The sequence below is a fragment of the Dromiciops gliroides genome, chromosome 4 (assembly GCF_019393635.1).
Source record: "Dromiciops gliroides isolate mDroGli1 chromosome 4, mDroGli1.pri, whole genome shotgun sequence".
NCBI classification, from domain to species: Eukaryota; Metazoa; Chordata; class Mammalia; order Microbiotheria; family Microbiotheriidae; genus Dromiciops; species Dromiciops gliroides.
This window is the reverse complement of record NC_057864.1, coordinates 180,996,837-181,017,612: the sequence shown is the minus strand read 5'-3', so window position 1 is coordinate 181,017,612 and position 20,776 is coordinate 180,996,837. Positions and strand designations below refer to the sequence as shown.

The following is a 20,776-nucleotide window of genomic DNA, read 5'->3' as shown; positions in this document are numbered from 1 at the left end:
GATAACTGTTCCTCTGGCCTATGTGACTCAAAACCATCAAGGGCAGCTAGAAGTTCTCATATTATCTCTCTTGTTATTAAGGGTACCAATTTCCTCTCAGTCATCTCTGTTGTCATTCCTGTTCACTTTGGCAGAGGAAAGAGAAGCAAAATAAAAATGGGGAGAAGTGTTGGTGTCTCTCTCCTCTCTGTTATCAGCTTCCTATCCACCCTAAGCAAAAGTCCTTTCCCCTCTATGAGCCTCCTTTTTCTCCCTCTATATCTTGTTTTGTTTTGGTGAGGCAATTGGGGTTAAGTGACTTGCCCAGGGTCACATAGCTAGTAAGTGTTAGGTGTCTGAGGTCAGATTTAAACTCAGGTCCTCCTGGATCCAGGGCTGGTGCTCTATCGACTGAGCCACCTAGCTGCCCTTCTCCCTCTATATCTTAAAACAACAACAATGCCTTTTTGTTGTAGTTAGCTTCCTTCACCAAGACTGCACTCATTCTGAACTTTGGTATTCCTAACACTATTTTTTCCTGGACCAGGACACACTCAGATTTACCTTCTGTGAATTGATCTTTTCCCTATATTCCATCTATTTCTTTTAGAAATCTAGTTGATTGATGGGGTTCCCTGTGTATCCACATCAGTTTTTCCAGATACATCCCCTTTTTTTCCTCACTGGAATTGTCACCCTTGGCATCTTTACAATTCTATTCTTGAGCATCTCCCATCCCTCCTGAACTGACTCCTCCAATAACATTTTTTTTTTTTTTAGTGAGGCAACTGGGGCTAAGTGACTTGCCCAGGGTCACACAGCTAGTCAGTGTTAAGTGTCTGGGGCCGGATTTGAACTCAGGTCCTCCTGACTCCAGGGCCAGTGCTCTATCCACTGCGCCACCTAGCTGCCCCTCCAGTAGCATTTTGAACCGTTGGGATCCTAGCCATCTTCCCCGTAACCCTTTGAAATCTGCTTTCCCCCAAATCTAGAATACATGTGAGATTAGTGTCTCACTTTTCTATCTTCTATCACCATCTCTAGAAGACCATGGCCACTTTCCCTCAGGCTTCCCAACATTTCCACCCCAGCAATCATTAAGTAAAAAATCAAATCTGGGATAGAATTTCCCTTTGTTGGATCCTCCACCTCCACCTTTGAAAGGATCATTCAGGGAAGTCAAGTTATTCCCTGTTCTACCAATAACCCCTTCCTCAAAGACCAGGGTGTCTAGCCCACACTCTCACAATGCCAAACCACCGGCCACTGGAAAGAAGCAGCCTGTGCAATTCTCCCCTGTCTTGGCCCTGGGGCACATGCCCCAGTGCCCTCAGGGGAGGGGGGGGATTCCCTAGTCTGCTAGGCAGGGGAAGGACTAAAATTAGATCTGCAAAAAAGATTGAACAAGGTTGTCTTCAAGTTCCCTTCCAGCCCTAAATACTGCATCCCCTTACAAAGTCTATCAGAGATGATGATGAGAATGATAAGGAGGAAGAAGAGGAAGAAGAAGAAGAAAATATCAGCCAGGATTTATAGCACTTTAAGGTTTGTAAAGTACTTTACAAATATTATTTCATTTCATCCTCACAACAACCTTTGGAGGTAGGTGCTATTATTATCCCCATTTTGTAAAGGAGGAAATTGAGGCAAGTAGAGATGAAGTGACTCGTCCAGGGTCATAGAGCTAGGAAGTGAATAAGACAGGATTTGAATTCAGGTCTTCCTGACTCCAAGTCTACTGTGCCATCTAGAGAGGAATCATTCTGACTAAAGACAGATGAAGGGGCAGCTAGGTGGCGTAGTGGATAGAGTACTGGCCCTGGAGTCAGGAGGACCTGAGTTCAAATCCGGCCTCAGACACTTAACACTTACTAGCTGTGTGACCCTGGGCAAGTCACTTAACCCCAATTGCCTATCTTTAAAAAAAAAACAAAACAGATGAAGAGTACCCCAAAAAAGGACCCACTGAGAGGCTTTGGTCACGTAATCAGGGTTCTAGACCTAAAAGGCACTAGTTTCCCTTTGTCATTCAGACTCCCTATGACTTTTCAACTCCTCACTCTAAGGGCCCACAAATTTTCCCTTGTGTGGTAAACAATTGATTGTCTAGCCCGGGGTCCTTGTGTAGGAGAGCAGAGGAAACAGCAAAGGGTTGAGGTCCCCCCTCCCCTTCTTTCCTTCCTTCCTTCCTTCCTAAATTCCTTGCCTCTGGCTGCAAAGGGGACTTTGTCTCCACATCCTGTCAGTCCACCTAGTATCCTCTCTCAGGCCCTGGCTCCTTCCCCAGAAGAAAACCCAACATCCCAGAGAGTGACATAAACCGAAAGGAAAGAATGCTTGAACGCTTTTCGTTCTCCCCATCTCCTCAACCACTCCCTGCCTGCCCCATGGGAACTCTCTCTTGTTCCAGCAGATCCCCTGTGGGCTTTCCTCTGCACTTTCTTTTGAATCATCTCTCTGGCTCTCCCTCCCCTCATGCCACAGGTGGACAAATTGAAGCCCTGAAAGATAGGTGGAAGTATCCCAGGTTGGGTAAAGAAAGATGTGGCAAAGAACAGGGAAGGGCTTGTGGATGAGGGGGTGGGGGAAGGGAGAAATGAATAGGGTGAGAGAGTCCAGGGCTGGGCAAGGTTGGGAGACAGACTGGGAGCCACCCCGAGGGCCCACGCTGGGACGGGACTCTGTCTCACCGGTTTGGGGAGCTAGCTAGGCAATGGAGAGACTGAGGCGTCAGTGAGAGAGTAGGAGGGACTGGCTCCCCTGGAATGAGAGATGAGTAAGACAGAAAATAGAGTGTAGGGTCACGTCTCCCAGCTTGGCAAACTACCCCCCCTACTCCCCACACCAGTCAGCTTCCACTGCCCACTGCAGTAGGGACTGATGGACATGAGGAAGAGATTAGAGATAAGGCTGAATGGGAGATAAAAAGACCCCCCACCTCCTAGCCAATCCGACCCACCCCCCTCAGAGAAATGAAGCCCTCAGAGAATCTCAGGATTTTAGAATTGGAAGAGACTTCAGTAACCACCTTGGGCAGTCCATACCTGAAAGAAATCCCCACTGGGCTATCGGCAAAAAGTGGTCACCCAGCTTTTGTTTGAAGACTGATGATAAGGAAGAATCCCCTCCCCCCCCTTTCTGGGGGCAGTGCATCCCACTTTCACATAGTTCTTTGGACAGGTTCCTGACATCCACTCTACATTTGCTTCTTTGTTGACTTACACCCATTACTTTGGTTCTGCCCACTGAGGACAAACAGAATAAATGTAATCTCTCTTCCACATGACTGTCCTTCAAATAACCACCCTCCTCCTCCCCTAGTGTTTTGGGTTGTTTGTTTGTTTGGGGGAGTAACTCTGGATGTTCTCCAGTTGATTGATGTCTTTCTTAAATGGTGACACCTAGAACAGAACAGAACCCACATGTGGCCGGGCCAGGGCAGAGACCATAGAGACGACCATTGCCTCCTTATTACTGAGAGTTGTACCTTCCTACATGTACTCGAAGCCCCAAGTACATCACTACCCATTCACATACAGGATCCAGAGATAGATGTAGACATGGTCACCTAACCAACCACTCATGGGTACACACACAAATACATACACCTGTGAACAAACCCACTGAGGCAAATATAGAGATCCACTATTAGTCTATCCTACGAAACTGAAAAATAGAACACACTCATGAACAAAGACACACACACACACCCTCAGTCACACAACACCCTGGGTTATGCGGCAGCTAGGCAGCACAGCCGAACCTGGAGTCAGGAAGACCTGGGTTTGAATCCTTAGGTTGAGAAAACTAGGGCTAGGTGACCCTGGACAAGTCATAACCTCCCTCGGCCTCAGTTTTCTCAACTGTAGCACCCACCTCCCAGAGTGGTCCTGAGGATCAAATGTGATAACATATGTAAAACCCTTTGCAAACCTTAAAGAATTATATATATATATATATATATATATATGCATATGTATATATGTATATGTGTGTGTGTGTGTGTGTGTGTGTGTGTGTGTGTATGCTCAGGGCTACTCTCCCTTGCTGGTCTGAGTGTTTCCTAGTGGGAAGAGTCTGGAAAAGGTGATGACAGCACTTAGGCTCTGGAGGAGGTGGGGCAGAGGCTGTGGTTTCACCTTCCTTAGGACAGCAATGGAGAAATGTCATAAAGACGCAACCTAAAACTCTTTCACCAATTGACCCACCTACAAGAAGGCACTGCCCTGCTTGGGGGTGGGGGTGGAGGGGTAAGGGGGTGGACATCATCACCTGGGTTAGCCAACTTTGACTAAGTCTCTGACTCCTTCCCTCCCCTCCATCCTGAATCAGAATTATACCCTCAGCTCCAGGGCCCAGGAGGAGCAGGGTGGAGCTGGGTGGAGGGGTGAGGTCGCCCTGTTCCATAAAGGAAGAAGCAAAGAATTGATGACATAGTTCGAGTCACACGGCAGCCAGGCTGGGGACACTGAGGCACCATGAGACTCTGCCTCCCAGATTTTGGTTCCATCTCCTAAGACTAAGAAGAAGGAGTAGCCTTTGTCCTTCCTCTTCCCTCTTTTTTTTTTTTTAAAGGGTGGGCAGTTTGTGAATCTGGGGAGTAAATATAATAAATATTTGCTTGGCTAGTTATCCCAAGACAAGAGTTTGTTTTCACTAGCTTTTCCTTTCTTTTTTTTTTGCGGGGCAATGAGAGTTAAGTGACTTGCCCAGGGTCACACAGCTATTATTAAGTGTCAAGTGTCTGAGGCTGGATTTGAACTCAGGTCCTCCTGAATCCAGGGCCGGTGCTTTATCCACTGCACCACCTAGCTGCCCCCTTTTCTTTTTTTAAAAGACAGAATGTCCCAATTTTTCCCACTCCTGGACCCAATGCCACTGTTGATGGACATGAAAGCGAGAAGCTTGGGGACCCAAGTAGCCCCACGCTTCCAGGGGGTTACCATTTTGGTGCAGACACCCAACTGACTTTAGCTCCGCTGCAGAGCAGACTTTCCAAGCTCAAGTGATCCAGCAGCCTCAGCCTCTTGGAGCAAGAATTGTAGGGGTGCATCAACACATCTGATTTCACTACCCCTTCTAGGTTGCTGTGTTGGTTTCTCTACAGACACAGATGTATTGTGAGGCTGGTCTTTAATAATAACAGGTTATTTTCTTTACAAGGGAATCTTCCACACAAAATCCCCAGACTCCCCTACTGTCCACAGTAGGACTTGAAATGTCTATGTTGGAGGCTCCCTCTGCTGGTCAGCTGGGGAGAGGCGATCCCTGGAGATGGGGGCTCTAGGCAAAACAACTGGGGAGATGAAATTTGGGGGAGGTGAGTCATGAATTTGGGTTCTATCCACCAGTCTCCACCCTCACTCCTTCTACTCTCTTTCTCCATTTTGAGTCTGAGGCAAGATTAGGACAGGGGGAACAAGTCCTAATTTTCTCACTGTCTCAAAAAACAAAGATTCCTCTTTTCCCCTTCCCCCATCCCAAGAATGAGATGTGGTCCCTGGACCTCTTGGTTCCCTCCCACCACCCGCATTCAGAGGATTGGGAATCCAGCAAAGCAGAGCCCAGACAGAAACTATTTCCAATTCTCTAGTTCTAGATTCTTGCTATACTGCTCTAAAATCAGATGCTTTCAAACTTGGGCTCATGCAAAGACGGGCAGCACCACACCCCCCTCCCCAATACTGGACAAGAGAAAATAGACACATCCTTGGAATTTTAAATAGCAGCATATTTGCACAAATCCTCTTCCTCATAAGACCCCAACTGTCAGTCCAGGAAGGACCAATCATCCAATCCAACCCCCTCATTCTTCAGATAAAGAAACTGAGTTCCAGGGACGGGAACTGACCACCTAAAATTCACTGAGCTGATTAGGACAGCCAGGACTTGAACTCAGGCCTCCCAATTCTTATTCCAATGCTCTTCTCCACTACAGTGGCCTGTTCCTCATGTCTCCAATATTTGCCAAAGTCCAGTTTAAGGCTTGCAGCTGCTTCCATTCAAAGCCTCACTGCTAAGGTCCCAGGGTTCCTGAGTCCAGGAAGTTGTGACAGGAGAGGATAGGATAACCCAAGCAGAGAGGGGAAGTTCTCTCCCTTCCCCTTGGCCAATTTTACAGGCGACACTAGCTCCACAGGAACTAGAGGAGAAGAGATGAAGAAGGCAGAATTGAAGACCCGGAGAAGCACAGACCCTGAGGCTGGGGGTGGGTGGGTGTGTGGTTGGGGGGAGGGTCATGCCAGTTGTGTTCATCATGAATTTTTTTTTTTTGTGGGGCAATGGGGGTTAAGTGACTTGCCCAGGGTCACACAGCTAGTAAGTGTCAAGTGTCTGAGGCCAGATTTGAACTCAGGTACTCCTGAATCCAGGGCCAGTGCTTTATCCACTGCGCCACCTAGCCGCCCCCCATCATGAATTTTTAATAAATATTTGTTGCTGTGGCTGCTGCTGATGCTTTCTTAGAGGTAGGAGGGCCTGGTCATCCCAGTATTTTGGAGTGCTCCCCAGGGAAGGTTCCAACTCATGCTTGCTCAGGCTCTGAACAGAAAAAAGAAAACATTAGGATTAGTCTTCCCCACCCCTGAAAGCTCCAACTAATGCCCCCAACATCAGGATTGGTCTCAAAGTATAGTCCAGGAAAGGAGCAACAACCAGGCAGTCACAGAAGAATAAGTAAATTTTTAGTGAAAAGTTCATCTCAAGGGGCAGCTAGATGGCGCAGTGGATAGAGCACCGGCCCTGGAGTCAGGAGGACCTGAGTTCAAATCCGGCCTCAGACACTTAACACTTACTAGCTGTGTGACCCTGGGCAAGTCACTTAACCCCAATTGCCTCACTAAAAAAAAAAAAAATAGAAAAGTTCATCTCAAAAGTTCCCCTATCTACAGGCAGAATTTTCTCCCAAAACCCAGACAATAGTTTTTCATATACTAGACACTCCAGGGAGGCAATTGTCTTAGTCAATTCCCCACTCCCACCCCCTGACCCACTGAGTTCCACCTACTTCTCTTGGAAAGTTCTTTGTACCATCTAATCTCTATATCACACACACACACCTACCTCCTTCATACAAATCCAGATCCCATCCCAACCTACTCATCTCCCCCACACAGACCCCCAACCCTCTCCCAGGCACTGACCTGCTTCTGCTTCATCACCCTTGGCATTGGGCTCTTGCCACCAATCTGCATAGATGCCTTCCTCATAGTCACCATCCCCTTCAAACTCTGTGTCTGCTGGTGGTGGTTCCGACTCCAGTGTTACTGCCGACTCCTCTAGCTCCATCTACACTGGCCCCCAGTTAAAAGGAAGAGGAAAGAAGAAGCAGAATGCTTATGTCTGTGACCTGGCCTTTCCCCCAAATCTCTACCCAGTCACAGGGACCCAGGGCAGCATTGTTCTCTCCATGTGGTATCATGGACCTTGGAACTAGAAGGGATCTTTGAGTTCGGCCATCCAGTTTTACAGATGAGAAAACAGGTCCAAAGACAGGAAATGACCTGCCCAAAGTCACAAGCATCACAAATAGCAAAGCCAAAATTCCATCTGGGTTATACCAGGGCTTTGCGGGAGCCAGATCCGTCTGGAGAAGCAATTGTTAAATTCTCCGTATGAGCGAACTCTACAAATCAAGGTCTGGTTGGTTGTTTTGTTGATTGTCTAGACTTAAGAAAGGGATGGAGAAAATGGTACTAAATCAAATTTAACTTAGAACTTGAACTTAGAAGCATCTTGTGCCTGCATTTCAGAAAGCCAGTTGTTAAACATTTAGCCACACACCACTTAGATGAGACCAAGTCCAGTGTTCTTTCCTCTACAACATATCAACTCTTTACTACCACTTCTACCACCACCCAGTTCCTTCTCAGCTTAGGTATCCAGGGGTAGAATCAGCTTAACAGTGGATCCATATGGTATGGTTCAAGGGGTCCCAGAAAAGTTCCTAACCCAATCCAAACCAATAAGCATTAAGGCACTGGGCTAAGTGCCAGAAATACAAGAAAGAAAAAAACAGTCCCTACCCTCAAGGAGCTTACATTTTATCTTTGGGGATATCAATAGGTAAAGATATAGGTATATCCAAGATAATTTGAGGAAGGAGGGGTAACAAGCACAGACTACTAAAGGGACCCAGGAAGACTTCCCTTGGGAGACAGCACATAAACTGGGATATCTCGTCACAGAATGAACCTCAAGGGAGAAGTTGTTGTGTAATGTCAGCAGGGAGTCTGAAAGTAGCAGTGAGAAGCAAGGAATATTATCTGTTTCTCCACCTGCTCCCTGGGAGGGAGAACAAGGGAGGACCATGAGACAATGCACATCCAGTCAGTACTGGAGAGGATGGCCAGGGACACAGTGTCTTCCCAGGGAGTCAGGATTCCATGAATTCAAGAAAATGGAAAGCGTGAGAGGAGAAAGGTCTAAGATGAAGCATAAAATAGAAAAAGAGGTCAGAGGGTCTAGGGAAGTAGTAGGGTTGAGGTGAATGAAGATGAGAGAATGGGGAGCAGCAACAGGGGAGGGGGATTTTTGCCTAAGCAGCTGTGGATCACAAATCACCAGGATTAGGAAAGAAAAGAGTTGGGAGTTTGCTAGCTGTTGGGATAAAGTACCCTTTGACTGGGGCTCCCTCCCTCAAGGCCCCTAGGATGGATGGTGGAGTGTGGCAAGAGGGCTTCCAAAAGCACCTCCACAGAGACTTGAAATCCCAACGTAGAAATAATAACAAAGTCTCACTTCTTCACTGTCCTTTCCCTAGGGTCCTTTTTTGTAAACTATAAATTTTCCTTCAAAGAGTAATATATTAAGTCTTACTCTTTCAGAGAAACATGAGAAAACTTGTCTGAACTGAGGCAGAGCAAAGGGAGCAGAACCAGGAGAACAATTTATACTATAATAACAATACTGTAAAGATAAACAGCTTTGGGGCAGCTAGGTGGCGCAGTGGATAAAGCACTGGCCCTGGATTCAGGAGGACCTGAGTTCAAATCCAGACTCAGACACTTGACACTTACTAGCTGTGTGACCCTGGGCAAGTCACTTAACCCCCATTGCCCCGCCCCCCCAAAAAAGATAAACAGCTTTGGAAGACTTTAGATCTCTGATCAAGGCAATGAATAACCACAATTCCAGAGAACCCATAATGAAGCATGCTACCTTCCTCCTAACAGAGATGTGATGGAATCAGGGTGTGGATTGAGACATATTTTTTTTTAGCATGACCACTATGGAAATTTGTTTTGCTTGACTCTACATTTTTTTTGGATGAGGCAATTGGGGTTAAATGACTTGCCCAGGGTCACACAGCTAGTAAGTGTTAAGTGTCTGAGACCGGATTTGAACTCAGGTCCTCCTGAATCCAGGGCTCCTAGCTGCCCCTCTACATATTTTTTAAAAGGTTTATTTTCCCCTACTTGGTGAGTGGGGGCTGGGGAAGGGAAGAGGAGGAGGTAAAAGGGAGAAAACATTAATTTTTCTTCATCAAAAAAATTTTAATAAAAAAAAAACTTAAGTCCAGGCAAGTAAATTTGTTATCTGGGATCACATGAAAACACTGGGTGTCTGAAAAAGCAGAGAGGATGTAGTGTGGGGAGAGGCAGCAGGAAGGTTCATGGAGAGGAAGGAGTGTACAAAAGTGGTTTTGCCTAGTACAGGGTAAATAACAAGACATTTATATAACTTACAAAGAGCTTTTCTCCTAAGAACACTGTAAGGTAGGTCAATAGAGGAAGATGCTAGATAAAAGTCAGAGAGGATTAGTGGTTTCCCCACAACTAGTCATTATTGGAGCTGGAATTCAAACCCCAGTCACCTACCCTATACTACACTATGTGATGCTGTCTCAAATTGTGACATAAAAAAATTCAAGAAATGTAGTTCCTGGATAATTAATCATTTTATTGATCATACTAGCAAAAATTAATAAAAGGGGTCAGCGGCACTCTTGAATGCCAAAGACCCCTCATGGAATCCATGAAAGGCTTATATGCCCTTGGAAGAATGGGTGTTCCTGAGGGTGGCAGTGGATTTTGATTGGTTAACAGGTAATAAGAGAATGAGTATTATAATGAGGGGTGGACCTATTCTAATGAGGGTCGGGGATATGACTTTGATTATGTCATTTACTTCCAAATCACCCCAGCAATCTAGACAAAAGATCTATCCCCACCTAAACCTGAATAGAACAAAATGGACTTCTACACTTTCAGTCCATAGAGCACTGGCTCTGAAGTCAAGAGGATCTGAGTTCAAATCCATCCTCAGACACTTGACACTACTAGCTGCGTAACCCTGGGTAAGTCACTTAACTCCAATTGCCTCAAACATCGGGGGCCATCTCCAGTCTTCCTGATGTAAATATTGCCACTAGGGCCAGAGGAGAGAATGAGGCTGGTGACTCTGCACAGACCTCCCTCACTTAAATCCAATTCACTGCAATCATGACATCACCTCCCCATGTCATGGTCCTCTTCAAGAATGAAGGACAGAGGGGCAGCTAGGTGGCGCAGTGGATAAAGCACCGGCCCTGGATTCAGGAGGACCTGAGTTCAAATCCGGCCTCAGACACTTGACACTTACTAGCTGTGTGACCCTGGGCAAGTCACTTAACCCCCATTGCCCTGCAAAAAAAAAAAAAAAAAAGAATGAAGGACAGGGGCAGCTAGATGGCACAGTGGATAGAGCACCGGCCCTGGATTCAGGAGGACCTGAGTTCAAATCCGGCCTCAGACACTTAATACTTACTAGCTGTGTGACCCTGGGCAAGTTGCTTAACCCCAATTGTCTCACTAAAAAAACCCAAAAAAACGAACAAACAAAAAAAGAATGAAGAACAAACAACAAAGGGTCTGAATAAGACTGAGGAAAAAGTTAATCAAATATCCAATATCAACAAGTTAATCCAATATCAACAATGTCCTTCAGATGCAGTCTTGGCCTTGTAGAGAAGTAGAGAATGAGGATCTAGGAAGGGGGAAAAAAACACCTGGATCTCCCCAATAATTGGTTATTTAATAATCAGTTATCTCACAAATCCTACGTAAAAAAGAGAAAATTGGATTAATTGGCTTCTAAAGGTGTCTTTCAGTTCTAAATTCTATGATCTTGTGTAATCATTACTATACCTCTTCCTAGAGGCAGTTTCTTCTAAAATGGGGCAGAACTTGTGGACAATACCCCCACACACACACACACACACACACACGTAGCCAGGCATCCTTCCTTCATCCACCCAGGTCAGGAAGAAGCAGAACACTCACCTCATCATCTGCTTGCAAATATAAACGAGCAAAATCTAGCAGCTCCCGGAGTTCTGTGGTCTGGTTGTGGTACAGCATCGCTTCCTGGAGTGAGGCAGAAGGTGAATGGAATGTAGGATGATAGATTTAGACCTTATTTACACTGGCAACCTCCCAGCTTTCTACTGGTGGGGGCTCCATGTCCTTGCTTGCTGCTTTCTACATGAAGCTTGCATTTATTATGCTTCAGAGGGACGTTATCTACTGGCTCCCTGGTACCAGGCACCCTTCTCTTAGAGAGGCAATGTGCTACACACAGAAAATACCAGAAATTGTTGCTGTTGTTGTTAGTCAGTCACATCCTACTCTTCACCACCCCATTTGGGGTCTTCTTGGCAAAGATACTAGAAGTGGTTTTGCCATTTCCTTCTCCAGCTCATTTTACAGATAAGGAAACTGAGGCAAATGGAGTGAAGTGATTTGTCTTAAACATCTGGGGTCATCTCTAGTCGTCCTGATATATATCTTTTTTTTTAAGTATTTTATTTTCCAGTTACATGTAGAGATAGTTTTTAATATTGTGTCTTGTTTTGTTCTGATTTTTTGTGAGGCAATGAGGGTTAAGCGACTTATCCAGGGTCACACTGCTAGTAAGTGTCAAGTGTCTGAGGTTGGATTTGAACTCAGGTCCTCTTGAATCCAGGATCGGTGCTTTATCCACTGTGCTACCTGGCTGCCCCAGAAAGCTGCTCCCTGTTATATATCTTGTCACTAGACCCAGATGACTCTGGAGGAGACAGTGAGGTTGGAGACTTTGCACAGCCTTCCCTCACTTAAATCCAATTCGGTGCAAGTCATGACATCACATTCCCAATGTCATGGTCCTCCTCAAGAATGAAGGACAAACAACAACAACAACCAAAGCTCAGAGAGGGGAATGGATTTGTTCAAGGTCACATGACTAGTAAGTAACAAAGGCAGAATTTTAACCTAGTGTTGTCTGACTTCAAAGCTCTTACTGTGTCTACCACACCAGGAGGAGAGTAAGTGAGTGAGATTCTTCTGAGACCTGAGGATAGAAGGTAGGAGGCTAACTCTGAGGCCTACATGAGAAGAGGGACTGGGACAGAACATCCCTGGACGGAACTCTTAGGTACTGTAGGGTTGATGAATGCAAGCAGGTTAGCCTGCTCTGGATCTCAGCACAGCTTTCCCACCTCCAGGGGGTGTAAGCTAAAGGGATCCCCCAAACAGGGATGGGAGTAAAGGGTTCTGAAGTCAGAATTTAGTCTTTTAAAAAATAATAAATCAGGGGGCAGCTAGGTGGCGCAGTAGATAGAGCACTGGCCCTGGAGTCAGGAGGACCTGAGTTCAAATTTGAACTCAGACACTTGACACTTACTAGCTGTGTGACCTTGGGCAAGTCACTTAACCCCGATTGCCTCAAACCCCCCCCCCCGAAAAAAAATAATAATAAATCAGGGTAGCTAGGTGGTACAGTGGATAGAGTACTGGTCTTGGAGTCAGGAGGACCTGAGTTCAAATTTGGCCTCAGACACTTGACACTTACTAGCTGTGTGACCCTGGGCAAGTCACTTAACCCCCATTGCCCCACAAAAAATATTATAGTAAAAAATCAAAGACATGACATGAAAGTAACTCATAAGTGAGTCCCACCTCCCGGGGCTGGAAGTCCTCCTCCTGCAGCCCCCAGCGCTCTCGGTGAAATCGGTAATACACCAAGTTTTGCTGCATTATGCTGTCTGAAGGGTCAAAGAGCATGTAGCTGGCTACGCTTCGGGCAGCCTGTCGAACATCATTCACTGGGAAAATAGAGTTACGGGTAAGGGAGAGCCGTGCCCACACCCACAGTTGAGACCAATCTTCTCCATCTTCCCCCTCCCCATTGTTCATCTCTTCCAGGGCAAGATTCCTCCACTCCCATCTTTTTTTTTTTTTTAAGTGAGGCAATTGGGGTTAAGTGACTTGCCCAGGGTCACACAGCTAGTAAGTGTTAAGTGTCTGAGGCCCGATTTGAACTCAGGTACTCTGAATCCAGGGCTGGTGCTCTATCCACTGCGCCACCTAGCTGCCCCTACTCCCATCTTTTATCTCATTATCCCCCTCCCGGCTTCCACCTCCCAGGAATTCCCACCCTGGTTTTCTCCTCACCCAGGAACAATTTTCTTCTGTTCACTCTTCTCCTCATACCTCATCAGCAACTATATTCTCCTTTCCTAGGTATTCTTCCTGCTCTTCCAAGGTTCAGCCTCCCTTCTTTCCCCTTTCTCAGATTGCCTTGGTCCTCCTCTGAGTGTCCCCCAAACTGTTCCTGTCCCTAAATCCCCTCTGTTCCTGTACCAACCAAAGTCTTTCCTAGGTCCGCCCCCTGCCCCAAGGCCCTGCTATATATCTCTTTGCAGACCTCACTCCCCTATTCTCAAATACTCACATCCTTTAAAAAAAAATACTCACATCCTGCTCCTTTTCCATCCTCCCCACTTCTTTGTGGGTGCCAATTCTCCACCCTTGAATATTTACATCCACCTTTCTCATCATTCCCCTCTTCTTTGTGGGCCCCAAATCTCCAACATCAATTACTTGCATCCATCTTTCCCATCCTTCCCTTCTTCTCCCATGGAAGGACTTACATTTGTAGTAGGCAAATTGGAGGTAGTGATACATTGTAGCCACGAATTTGTCCACAAAGTAGCCACCCACATTGGGGGTTAGGTTGGCCTCACAGTCCACTTTGCACTGCAGAGATTCTGCAAAACGGTCTACAGGGTGGGGGAAGAGGGGATGGAAGATGTGATCAATAAAACAACTACAACCTCTAATCTGCCCCAAACTCAGATTACTCCCGTCCTTTGGAATGCAGCATCCAACAAGAGCCCTGGGGAAAGAACTAGAAGCTCAAGGGGTCTAAGGATAGTGGCCATTCCTGAGCAGAACTCAGGTGCCACTTCCTACATTCTCTCTTCCTAGGAATTATTGGGTATCCAAGTCATCAAAGGTAAATGCATGATGAAGAAACAAGATAGGCTGGCTGTGTGCTGGTATAGAGTCCTTGTGTTCCACTGGCATTCCCAATATTGAGTCCATTCATTAAGAACACCTTCTGGGGGCAGCTAGGTGGCACAGTAGATAGAGCACTGACCCTGGAATCAGGAGTACCTGAGTTCAAATCCGGCCTCAGACACTTAACACTTACTAGCTGTGTGACCCTGGGCAAGTCACTTAACCCCAATTGCCTCACTAAAAAAAAAAAACCAAAAAAACAAAGAACACCTTCTTTGGGGGCAGCTAGGTGGCGCAGTGGATAGAGCACCAGCCCTGGATTCAGGAGGACCTGAGTTCAAATGCAACCTCAGACCCTTGACACTTACTAGCTGTGTAACCCTGGTCAAGTTACTTCACCCTCATTGCCCCACCAAAACAAAACAAAACAAAAAAACCCCAAACCCATATACACCCTTGATATCATCCCATCCCATCTTCTCTAGTAGATAGCCCCTCTCTCTCTCTCTCTCTCATTCACTTCTTTTTTTTTTTTAATGGGGCAATGGTGTTAAGTGACTTGCCCAGGGTCACACAGCTAGTAAGTGTTAAGTGTCTGAGGCGGGATTTGAACTCAGGAACTCCTGAATCCAGGGCTGGTGCTTTATCCACTGCGCCACCTAGCTGCCCCTCACTCACTCACTTCTAAACCCTTTGCCATTTGACTTCCAACCTTATCATTCAACTGAAACTGCTCCCTCAAGCTACCAATGAGCTCTTCATGACCAAACCTAATGTCCTTTTCTCAAGCCTCATATTTCTTGACCTCTCTGCAGCATTGTTGATCACCTTCTACTGAATCTCTCCTCTCTAGGTTTTCATGATACTGTTCTCTTGGTTCTCCTCCTGTCTCTGATCTGTGCCATGTCCACTAACCATAGGTGTCCCCAAAGGCTCTGTCCTGGGTGCTCTTCTCTTCTCCTTCAATATTATATCAATCAGTGACCTCATCAGCTCTCAAGGGTTCAGTTATCATCTCTATGTAGATAATTCCCAGAGCTATATAACCAATCCTCATCTCTCCCCTGAGTTCCAGTCCTGAGCCTCTGACACCTTTTGGAAATCTCTGAGTGTCCTATAGGCATCTCAAACTCTATATGTACAAAATAGAATTCGCTCTTTTACCCCAAAGCCCTCCCTTCTTCTGAAATTCCATAATATTTAAAGGTACCACCATCTTCCTAATCACCTGGGCTGGAAATTTCTGTTACCCCCACCCCTTTTTTTCAGGGCAATGAGGGTTAAGTGACTTGCCCAGGGTCACACAGCTAGTAAGTGTCAAGTGTCCAAGGCCAGATTTGAACTCAGGTCCTCCTGGATCCAGGGTCAGTGCTTTATGCACTGCGCCATCTAGCTGCTCCCCTCTGTGTTATCCTTGACTCAGCACTCTTACTGACTCCAGATACCCAAATCTACCTTCCCAGCACCTCCCATATACATCCCCCCTCCTTTCTTTCTTTTTTTTTTTTTTGCAACAAACATTTATTTCATTTTTTCCAGTTACATATAAGGGTAGTTTTCAACATTCATTTTCACAAGATTTAGAATTCCAAATTTTTCTCCCTCCCTCCCTTTCCTCCCCCTCCACAAGACAGCAACCAGGTTATGTGTGTACAATCTTTCTTTCTTTCTTTGGTTTTATTTTGGGTTTTGGAGGCAATTGGTGTTAAGTGAGTTGTCCAGGGTCACACAGCTAGCAAATGTCTAAGGCTGGATTTGAACTCAGGTCTTCCTGATGCCAGGACCAGCGCTCTATTCATACATTCTCTTCTCTCTATCCATGCAGCCACCACCATATTTCAATTCCTCATCACCACACTCCTGAACTACTGAAATAGTCTAATTGGTCTCCTTGCTTCATCTCTCCCCACTGTGATCTGTCCTCCATTCATCTGTAAAAGTGATTTTCTGGGGCAGCCAGGTAGCACAGTGGATAAAGCACCAGCCCTGGATTCATGAGGACCTGAGTTCAAGTCTGGCCTCAGACACTTGACACTTACTAGCTGTGTGACCCTGGGCAAGTCACTTAATCCTCATTGCCCTGCCCCCCCCCCAAAAAAGAAAAAGAAATGAGAAGCAGGATGCTTTCTGAAAAACCTGGAAAGACTTACATGAACTGATGCAAAGTGAAGTGAGCAGAACCAGTGACTTAGCTATTCCCAGCAATACAAAGACCCAAGACAATTCTGAATGAAAAACACTATCCACCTCCAGAGAAAAAACTGATGGAATCTGAATGCAGATCGAAGAATTTTTTTAACTTCCTCTATATTTCTTCTTGGTTTTGTATGTGTGTTAATTTTCACAACATGACTAATATGGAAATGTTTTGCATGACTGTACATGTATAACCTTTATCAAATTGCTTACCTTCACAATGACAGAAGGGAGAGAACATAGGAGAGAATTTGGAACTCAAAAATTGGAAAAAACAAAGATTAAAATCATTTTTACATATAATAGGGGGAAAAATATTATTATTATTTTTAAAACCAAGTTCTTGGACCCCAGGTTAAAAACCCCTGTTGTAGGAGTACTTACATTAATGAGGTCATGGAGACATTAGATGATACTTCTTCTTAATTGTATACATGTTCTGTCCTCCTCCCCAGTAGACTATAACCCCCTCAAGGGGTTTTTGATCTCTGAGTCCCTAGCATCTAGCTCATATAGTAGGTAGTCATCGAATGTTTATTGAATTGAAATCAGTAAGTTGAGGTTAGTGGGGAGAATCTCTCATGGAGATGAGGTTTTTATTTTAGCAGGGTCTAAGGTGGGGCTGTTTCCAAAGGATCCCCTTCATTGGGGATACTAGGGTCCCCAGAAGTGATTCAATGGGGGAAACCTGAAGAAGTGCAGAATAATAATGAGATAGTAACAGGGTACCTGCAATAGCTGGGTAGAAGTCCTTGAAATCTGACAGCTCATGGGCCCCCTCACAACCAGCCAGGCAACTGGCAAAGACCGTGAGATACTCAGCAAGAGCTCGCTCCATATCCCCAACACTGCTGCGGAAATCACCACTATTGTAGAGCTTCACAGCCTGGACAAACACTGCCTGGGAGAGGAGATATTTGGGGGAGTTGAACCCTGGTTTTCTGACAAACCTTGGAATGAGAAGGAGGGGCTACATTTCAAGCCCACTTCCCAGTCCTTCCCTTTTCTCCACCAGATTCACCCATTTTCCACATTCCCTCCCTATCCTTTTTCCCATCCACAGGCTCCCACCTCATAGGGGTGGGCCTCCAGGTCTGTGAGGTACTCATCAACATCCAGCAGGCCCCTGTAGTAGTTAAGGTATTTGGTGGTCATCTCATGCTTGGGGTTCCTCTGCAGGAAGGTGTAGGCAGCAGCCACTGCTTTCTCTAGCTGGTTGGACTAGATAGAAAGGGGTTGGATAGAGGATCAGAATAGAGGAATCACTCAAATTCTTGGGGAAGAATAAGGAAGGAGAGGTTCTTGTAATTTCCTGAACACAAATCTTTTTGGGTTTTGGGTTTTTGTTTTGTTTTGTTTTGCGGGGCAGTGAGGGTTAAGTGACTTGCCCAAGGTCACACAGCTAGGAAGTGTCAAGTGTCTGAGGTCAAATTTGAACTCATGTCCTCCTGATTCCAGTGCCGGTACTTTATCCACTGCGCCACCTAGCTGCACCCCCACCCCCAACACAAATCTTCCCAGTCCAGAAGATGGAGGCTTGGGACAGGGGGAAAATAGTGAAGGGATCAGAATGGGGAGAAGAGTGACACCAAGGGCCAAAGATAGGGGCTGGGGGTAAAATGGTGGAGAGGGGCAGGAGTTAGGGGATCCTAAGGAAGAGGAACAAGGTGAGAGAAGAAATCAATCAATTCATGCACATTTAATAAGCATCTGCTTTGTATAGGGTACTATGTTAAGCCCTAGAGATAGAAAGATAAAACTAGAATTGTCCCTGCCCTCAAAAGCTTACATTCTATGAAAGGGAAACAATAGGCACACATATAAATAAAAACAAAATACCTTGTGGGATAAGAAAAGGCCTCATTTGGGGAGGAGAGGTTGAGGTGGGCTCTGGAGGGAGCTAGAGATTCTAGAAATTGGAGATGAGGAGGAAGTGAATTCCAGGCACAGGGGTCAGCCTGGGCAAAAAACACAATGAAGATGGAATGTTGTTTTATACCAGGAATAGCAAGTAGATCAGTCTGGCTGAAGGAAAGTAATGTGCAGTAAGTCTGGAAAGGTGGGTGGAAGCCAGATTGGACAGACTTTCAAATGCCAAACAGAAGAGTTGACATTTCATCTTAGAGGTCCTATAGGGAGTCACTGCAGCTTTTTGAGCAAGGGAAATGACCAGATCAGACATGGAATATCACTTTGGCTCTTGTGTGGAAGTAGACCACTCAAGAGGGTAGATCCTTGAAAGAGGGAGACCAGTTAAGAGACTGTTGCAATAGTCCAGGTGAGAGGAAAAGAAAGATAAGTAGGGCACACTGGGGAAGAGAAGCAAAAGTCGGGAGAAGACGGGAAACAAGGGCGTTGGAAGCAATGCAAGAGAGAAGTAGGAACTAGGAGGATATTAAGGAAGAGAAGAAGTAATTGAGTGACACTGGAGGACATGAGTCTTTCTGGATGGCACAGGAGGTGCCTAATAAATGTTTTATTGAATTGAATTGAATCTACATTGGGGAAGAGATGCAGGGATGATGAAACACGGAAGTTATAGGAGTTGTAGATGGGGGAAGGAGAGGGGAAAAGATGGAAGTTGGGGGATCAATGAGGGGCAGAGGATTAGGGACTGGCACAGCACTCACAAAAGAGGGACAAAGACTGGAGAATACTAAAGAAAGATAGGTAGAAGCTAGAGGCCAAATATTTGAGAGGCACAACGGATTCCAGAACTTAGAGATGTTGAGAGGGGGGAGTGGGAATGGAGAGAAGTGGGAAGGAAGACTGGTACCTTAAATAGGGCATAATGCAGGTACTGATAAGGCAGCCGACTCTGGAAATCCTTGAGCAGTTGTCGAGGAGGGTAAGGCACCTGGAAGGCTGGCAGGGTCCCTTTGCACCTCTTCAGGCAGGCTGCCCGCTCCAACACCTGCCCAAAAAACCAGAGCTCTCGGCCCCACTCCTCCTCCAGCTCTTCTTTGGTCCCCCAGCCTGGGGAGTGCTCCCCAGAGGGTCTGGCGCTGCTGCAGTTGGCATGGCAGAAGGCCTCGCTATCCTGAAGCAGCCTGTGCAACCTCAGCGATGCCTCCAGGTATCGGGCACTCTCCTTCCAGCTCTCACCCTCATACTGCTCCAGGGCATAGGCATAGGCTGAGCCTAAAGGCATTAGGTCCTCAGGGGGGAAGCCCCGAAAACTATACTTTTCATACTGTGCCCAGACACTGCCCACCAGGAGAAGCAGCAGCCCCCACGACTGCCCCATGCCCAAGGCTGGGAATCCCACTGGCTCCTGGAGGGCCCTGGCCTCCAGATGCTGAAGAAGGGGTTGGGAGGTGGGGGAAGGGGCGGGGATTTGGGGGACTGGTCAGGGAGGAGCAGAGGGGCAGTCAGCTGGGTCTTAGTGCCTGTCTTACTAGAGAGGGCACTAGGGCTTAGAACAGAATGGGCATAGAAGAGTGGGAAACTCCCCAAAAAGGAAAATGGGAAACATACCCAGGAATTTGTCCTTGGAGAGTGAGGAAGAAGCAATGGTCTAGGCCCCACCAAATTCCCAGCATTCCTTTCCAATATCTTCAACCCCACTGTGACAGTGTAAGTGCCCAGAGGCCCCGCTTTAGGGAGGACACCCCAGCTCTGGACTATCTGGTTGCAAAGAGAGTGGCCCAGGCTTTCTACACGTGGAGACCTGAATCTCCTCCACCCGTTATGATCAGGAAATTGAGGGAAAGGAGGAATGTCTCCAAGCCCATCATTCTGTCCACGCTAAGCCATAGCTTCCAGAGGACCAGGCTGTCCAGGGGATTATTCTAATACTATATAAGGCTGTGATTTCAGGTCACTGCATTAAATGAGATATCTGTAGCGTTTAGCACAGCGCCTAGCACACAGTAGTCGCTTAATAAATGCTTCCCCTATCTGTATCCCCGTCTCTGCCCCACCTCCACGGGAGTCTCTAGTATGCCGGAAAGTCTCCAGGGAGAGGAGACAATCCAGATCCAGCCCGAATTCCTACCCCCCACCCCCACCCCATTACATTGCCTCAAGGTCCTGGGAACCGTAAAATCTTTCCAGGGGCAGAGCCGGGAGTGTGGACGCTGCTCAGACAACTTTACCCACTCTGGGAGCCTCTAGGCTTCTGATTGGAAGCCCAGTAAGGGTGGGGAAGTGATGGGAAGGTGCGATCAAGAGAATCACCTTCAGGATCTGTAGTTTCTTTAAGTACCGGGACACTTCAAAAGAGATTCCCACTCCCCACCCCAATTTGGGAAAGGAGGGAGGGACACGTTGGAGGATCGAGCACTTATCCCGGCACTAGGACCCAGTGGCAGCGCTGGAAAAAAGCTGAAAGTTTTCCT

The 20,776-nt window shown here is 46.5% G+C and overlaps 1 protein-coding gene across 1 annotated transcript; it reads right to left on the bottom strand.

The window, feature by feature from the left end:
- Positions 1 to 5,111: 5,111 nt before the first annotated feature.
- P3H4 (prolyl 3-hydroxylase family member 4 (inactive)) lies at positions 5,112 to 19,743 on the bottom strand. Its single transcript, XM_043964116.1, has 8 exons — positions 19,213 to 19,743; positions 17,508 to 17,657; positions 17,166 to 17,337; positions 13,871 to 13,999; positions 12,897 to 13,042; positions 11,241 to 11,324; positions 7,122 to 7,266; positions 5,112 to 6,519 (listed from the first exon to the last, which is right to left on the bottom strand). The coding sequence occupies exons 1-8, from the start codon at positions 19,681 to 19,683 to the stop codon at positions 6,503 to 6,505; spliced, it is 1,314 nt and encodes a 437-aa protein (XP_043820051.1). The 5' UTR covers positions 19,684 to 19,743; the 3' UTR covers positions 5,112 to 6,502.
- Positions 19,744 to 20,776: the final 1,033 nt, after the last annotated feature.

Coding starts and splice junctions, on each gene's coding strand:
- P3H4 (XM_043964116.1), bottom strand. CDS start 19,683: ATGGGGCAGTCGTGGGGGCTGCTGCTTCTCCTGGTGGGCAGTGTCTGG. Junction 11,325..12,896: donor AGGACTTCCAGCCCCGGGAG/GTGGGACTCACT, acceptor GCCTCACTCCAG/GAAGCGATGCTGTACCACAA. Junction 7,267..11,240: donor ATTTGCAAGCAGATGATGAG/GTGAGTGTTCTG, acceptor GGGCCAGTGTAG/ATGGAGCTAGAGGAGTCGGC.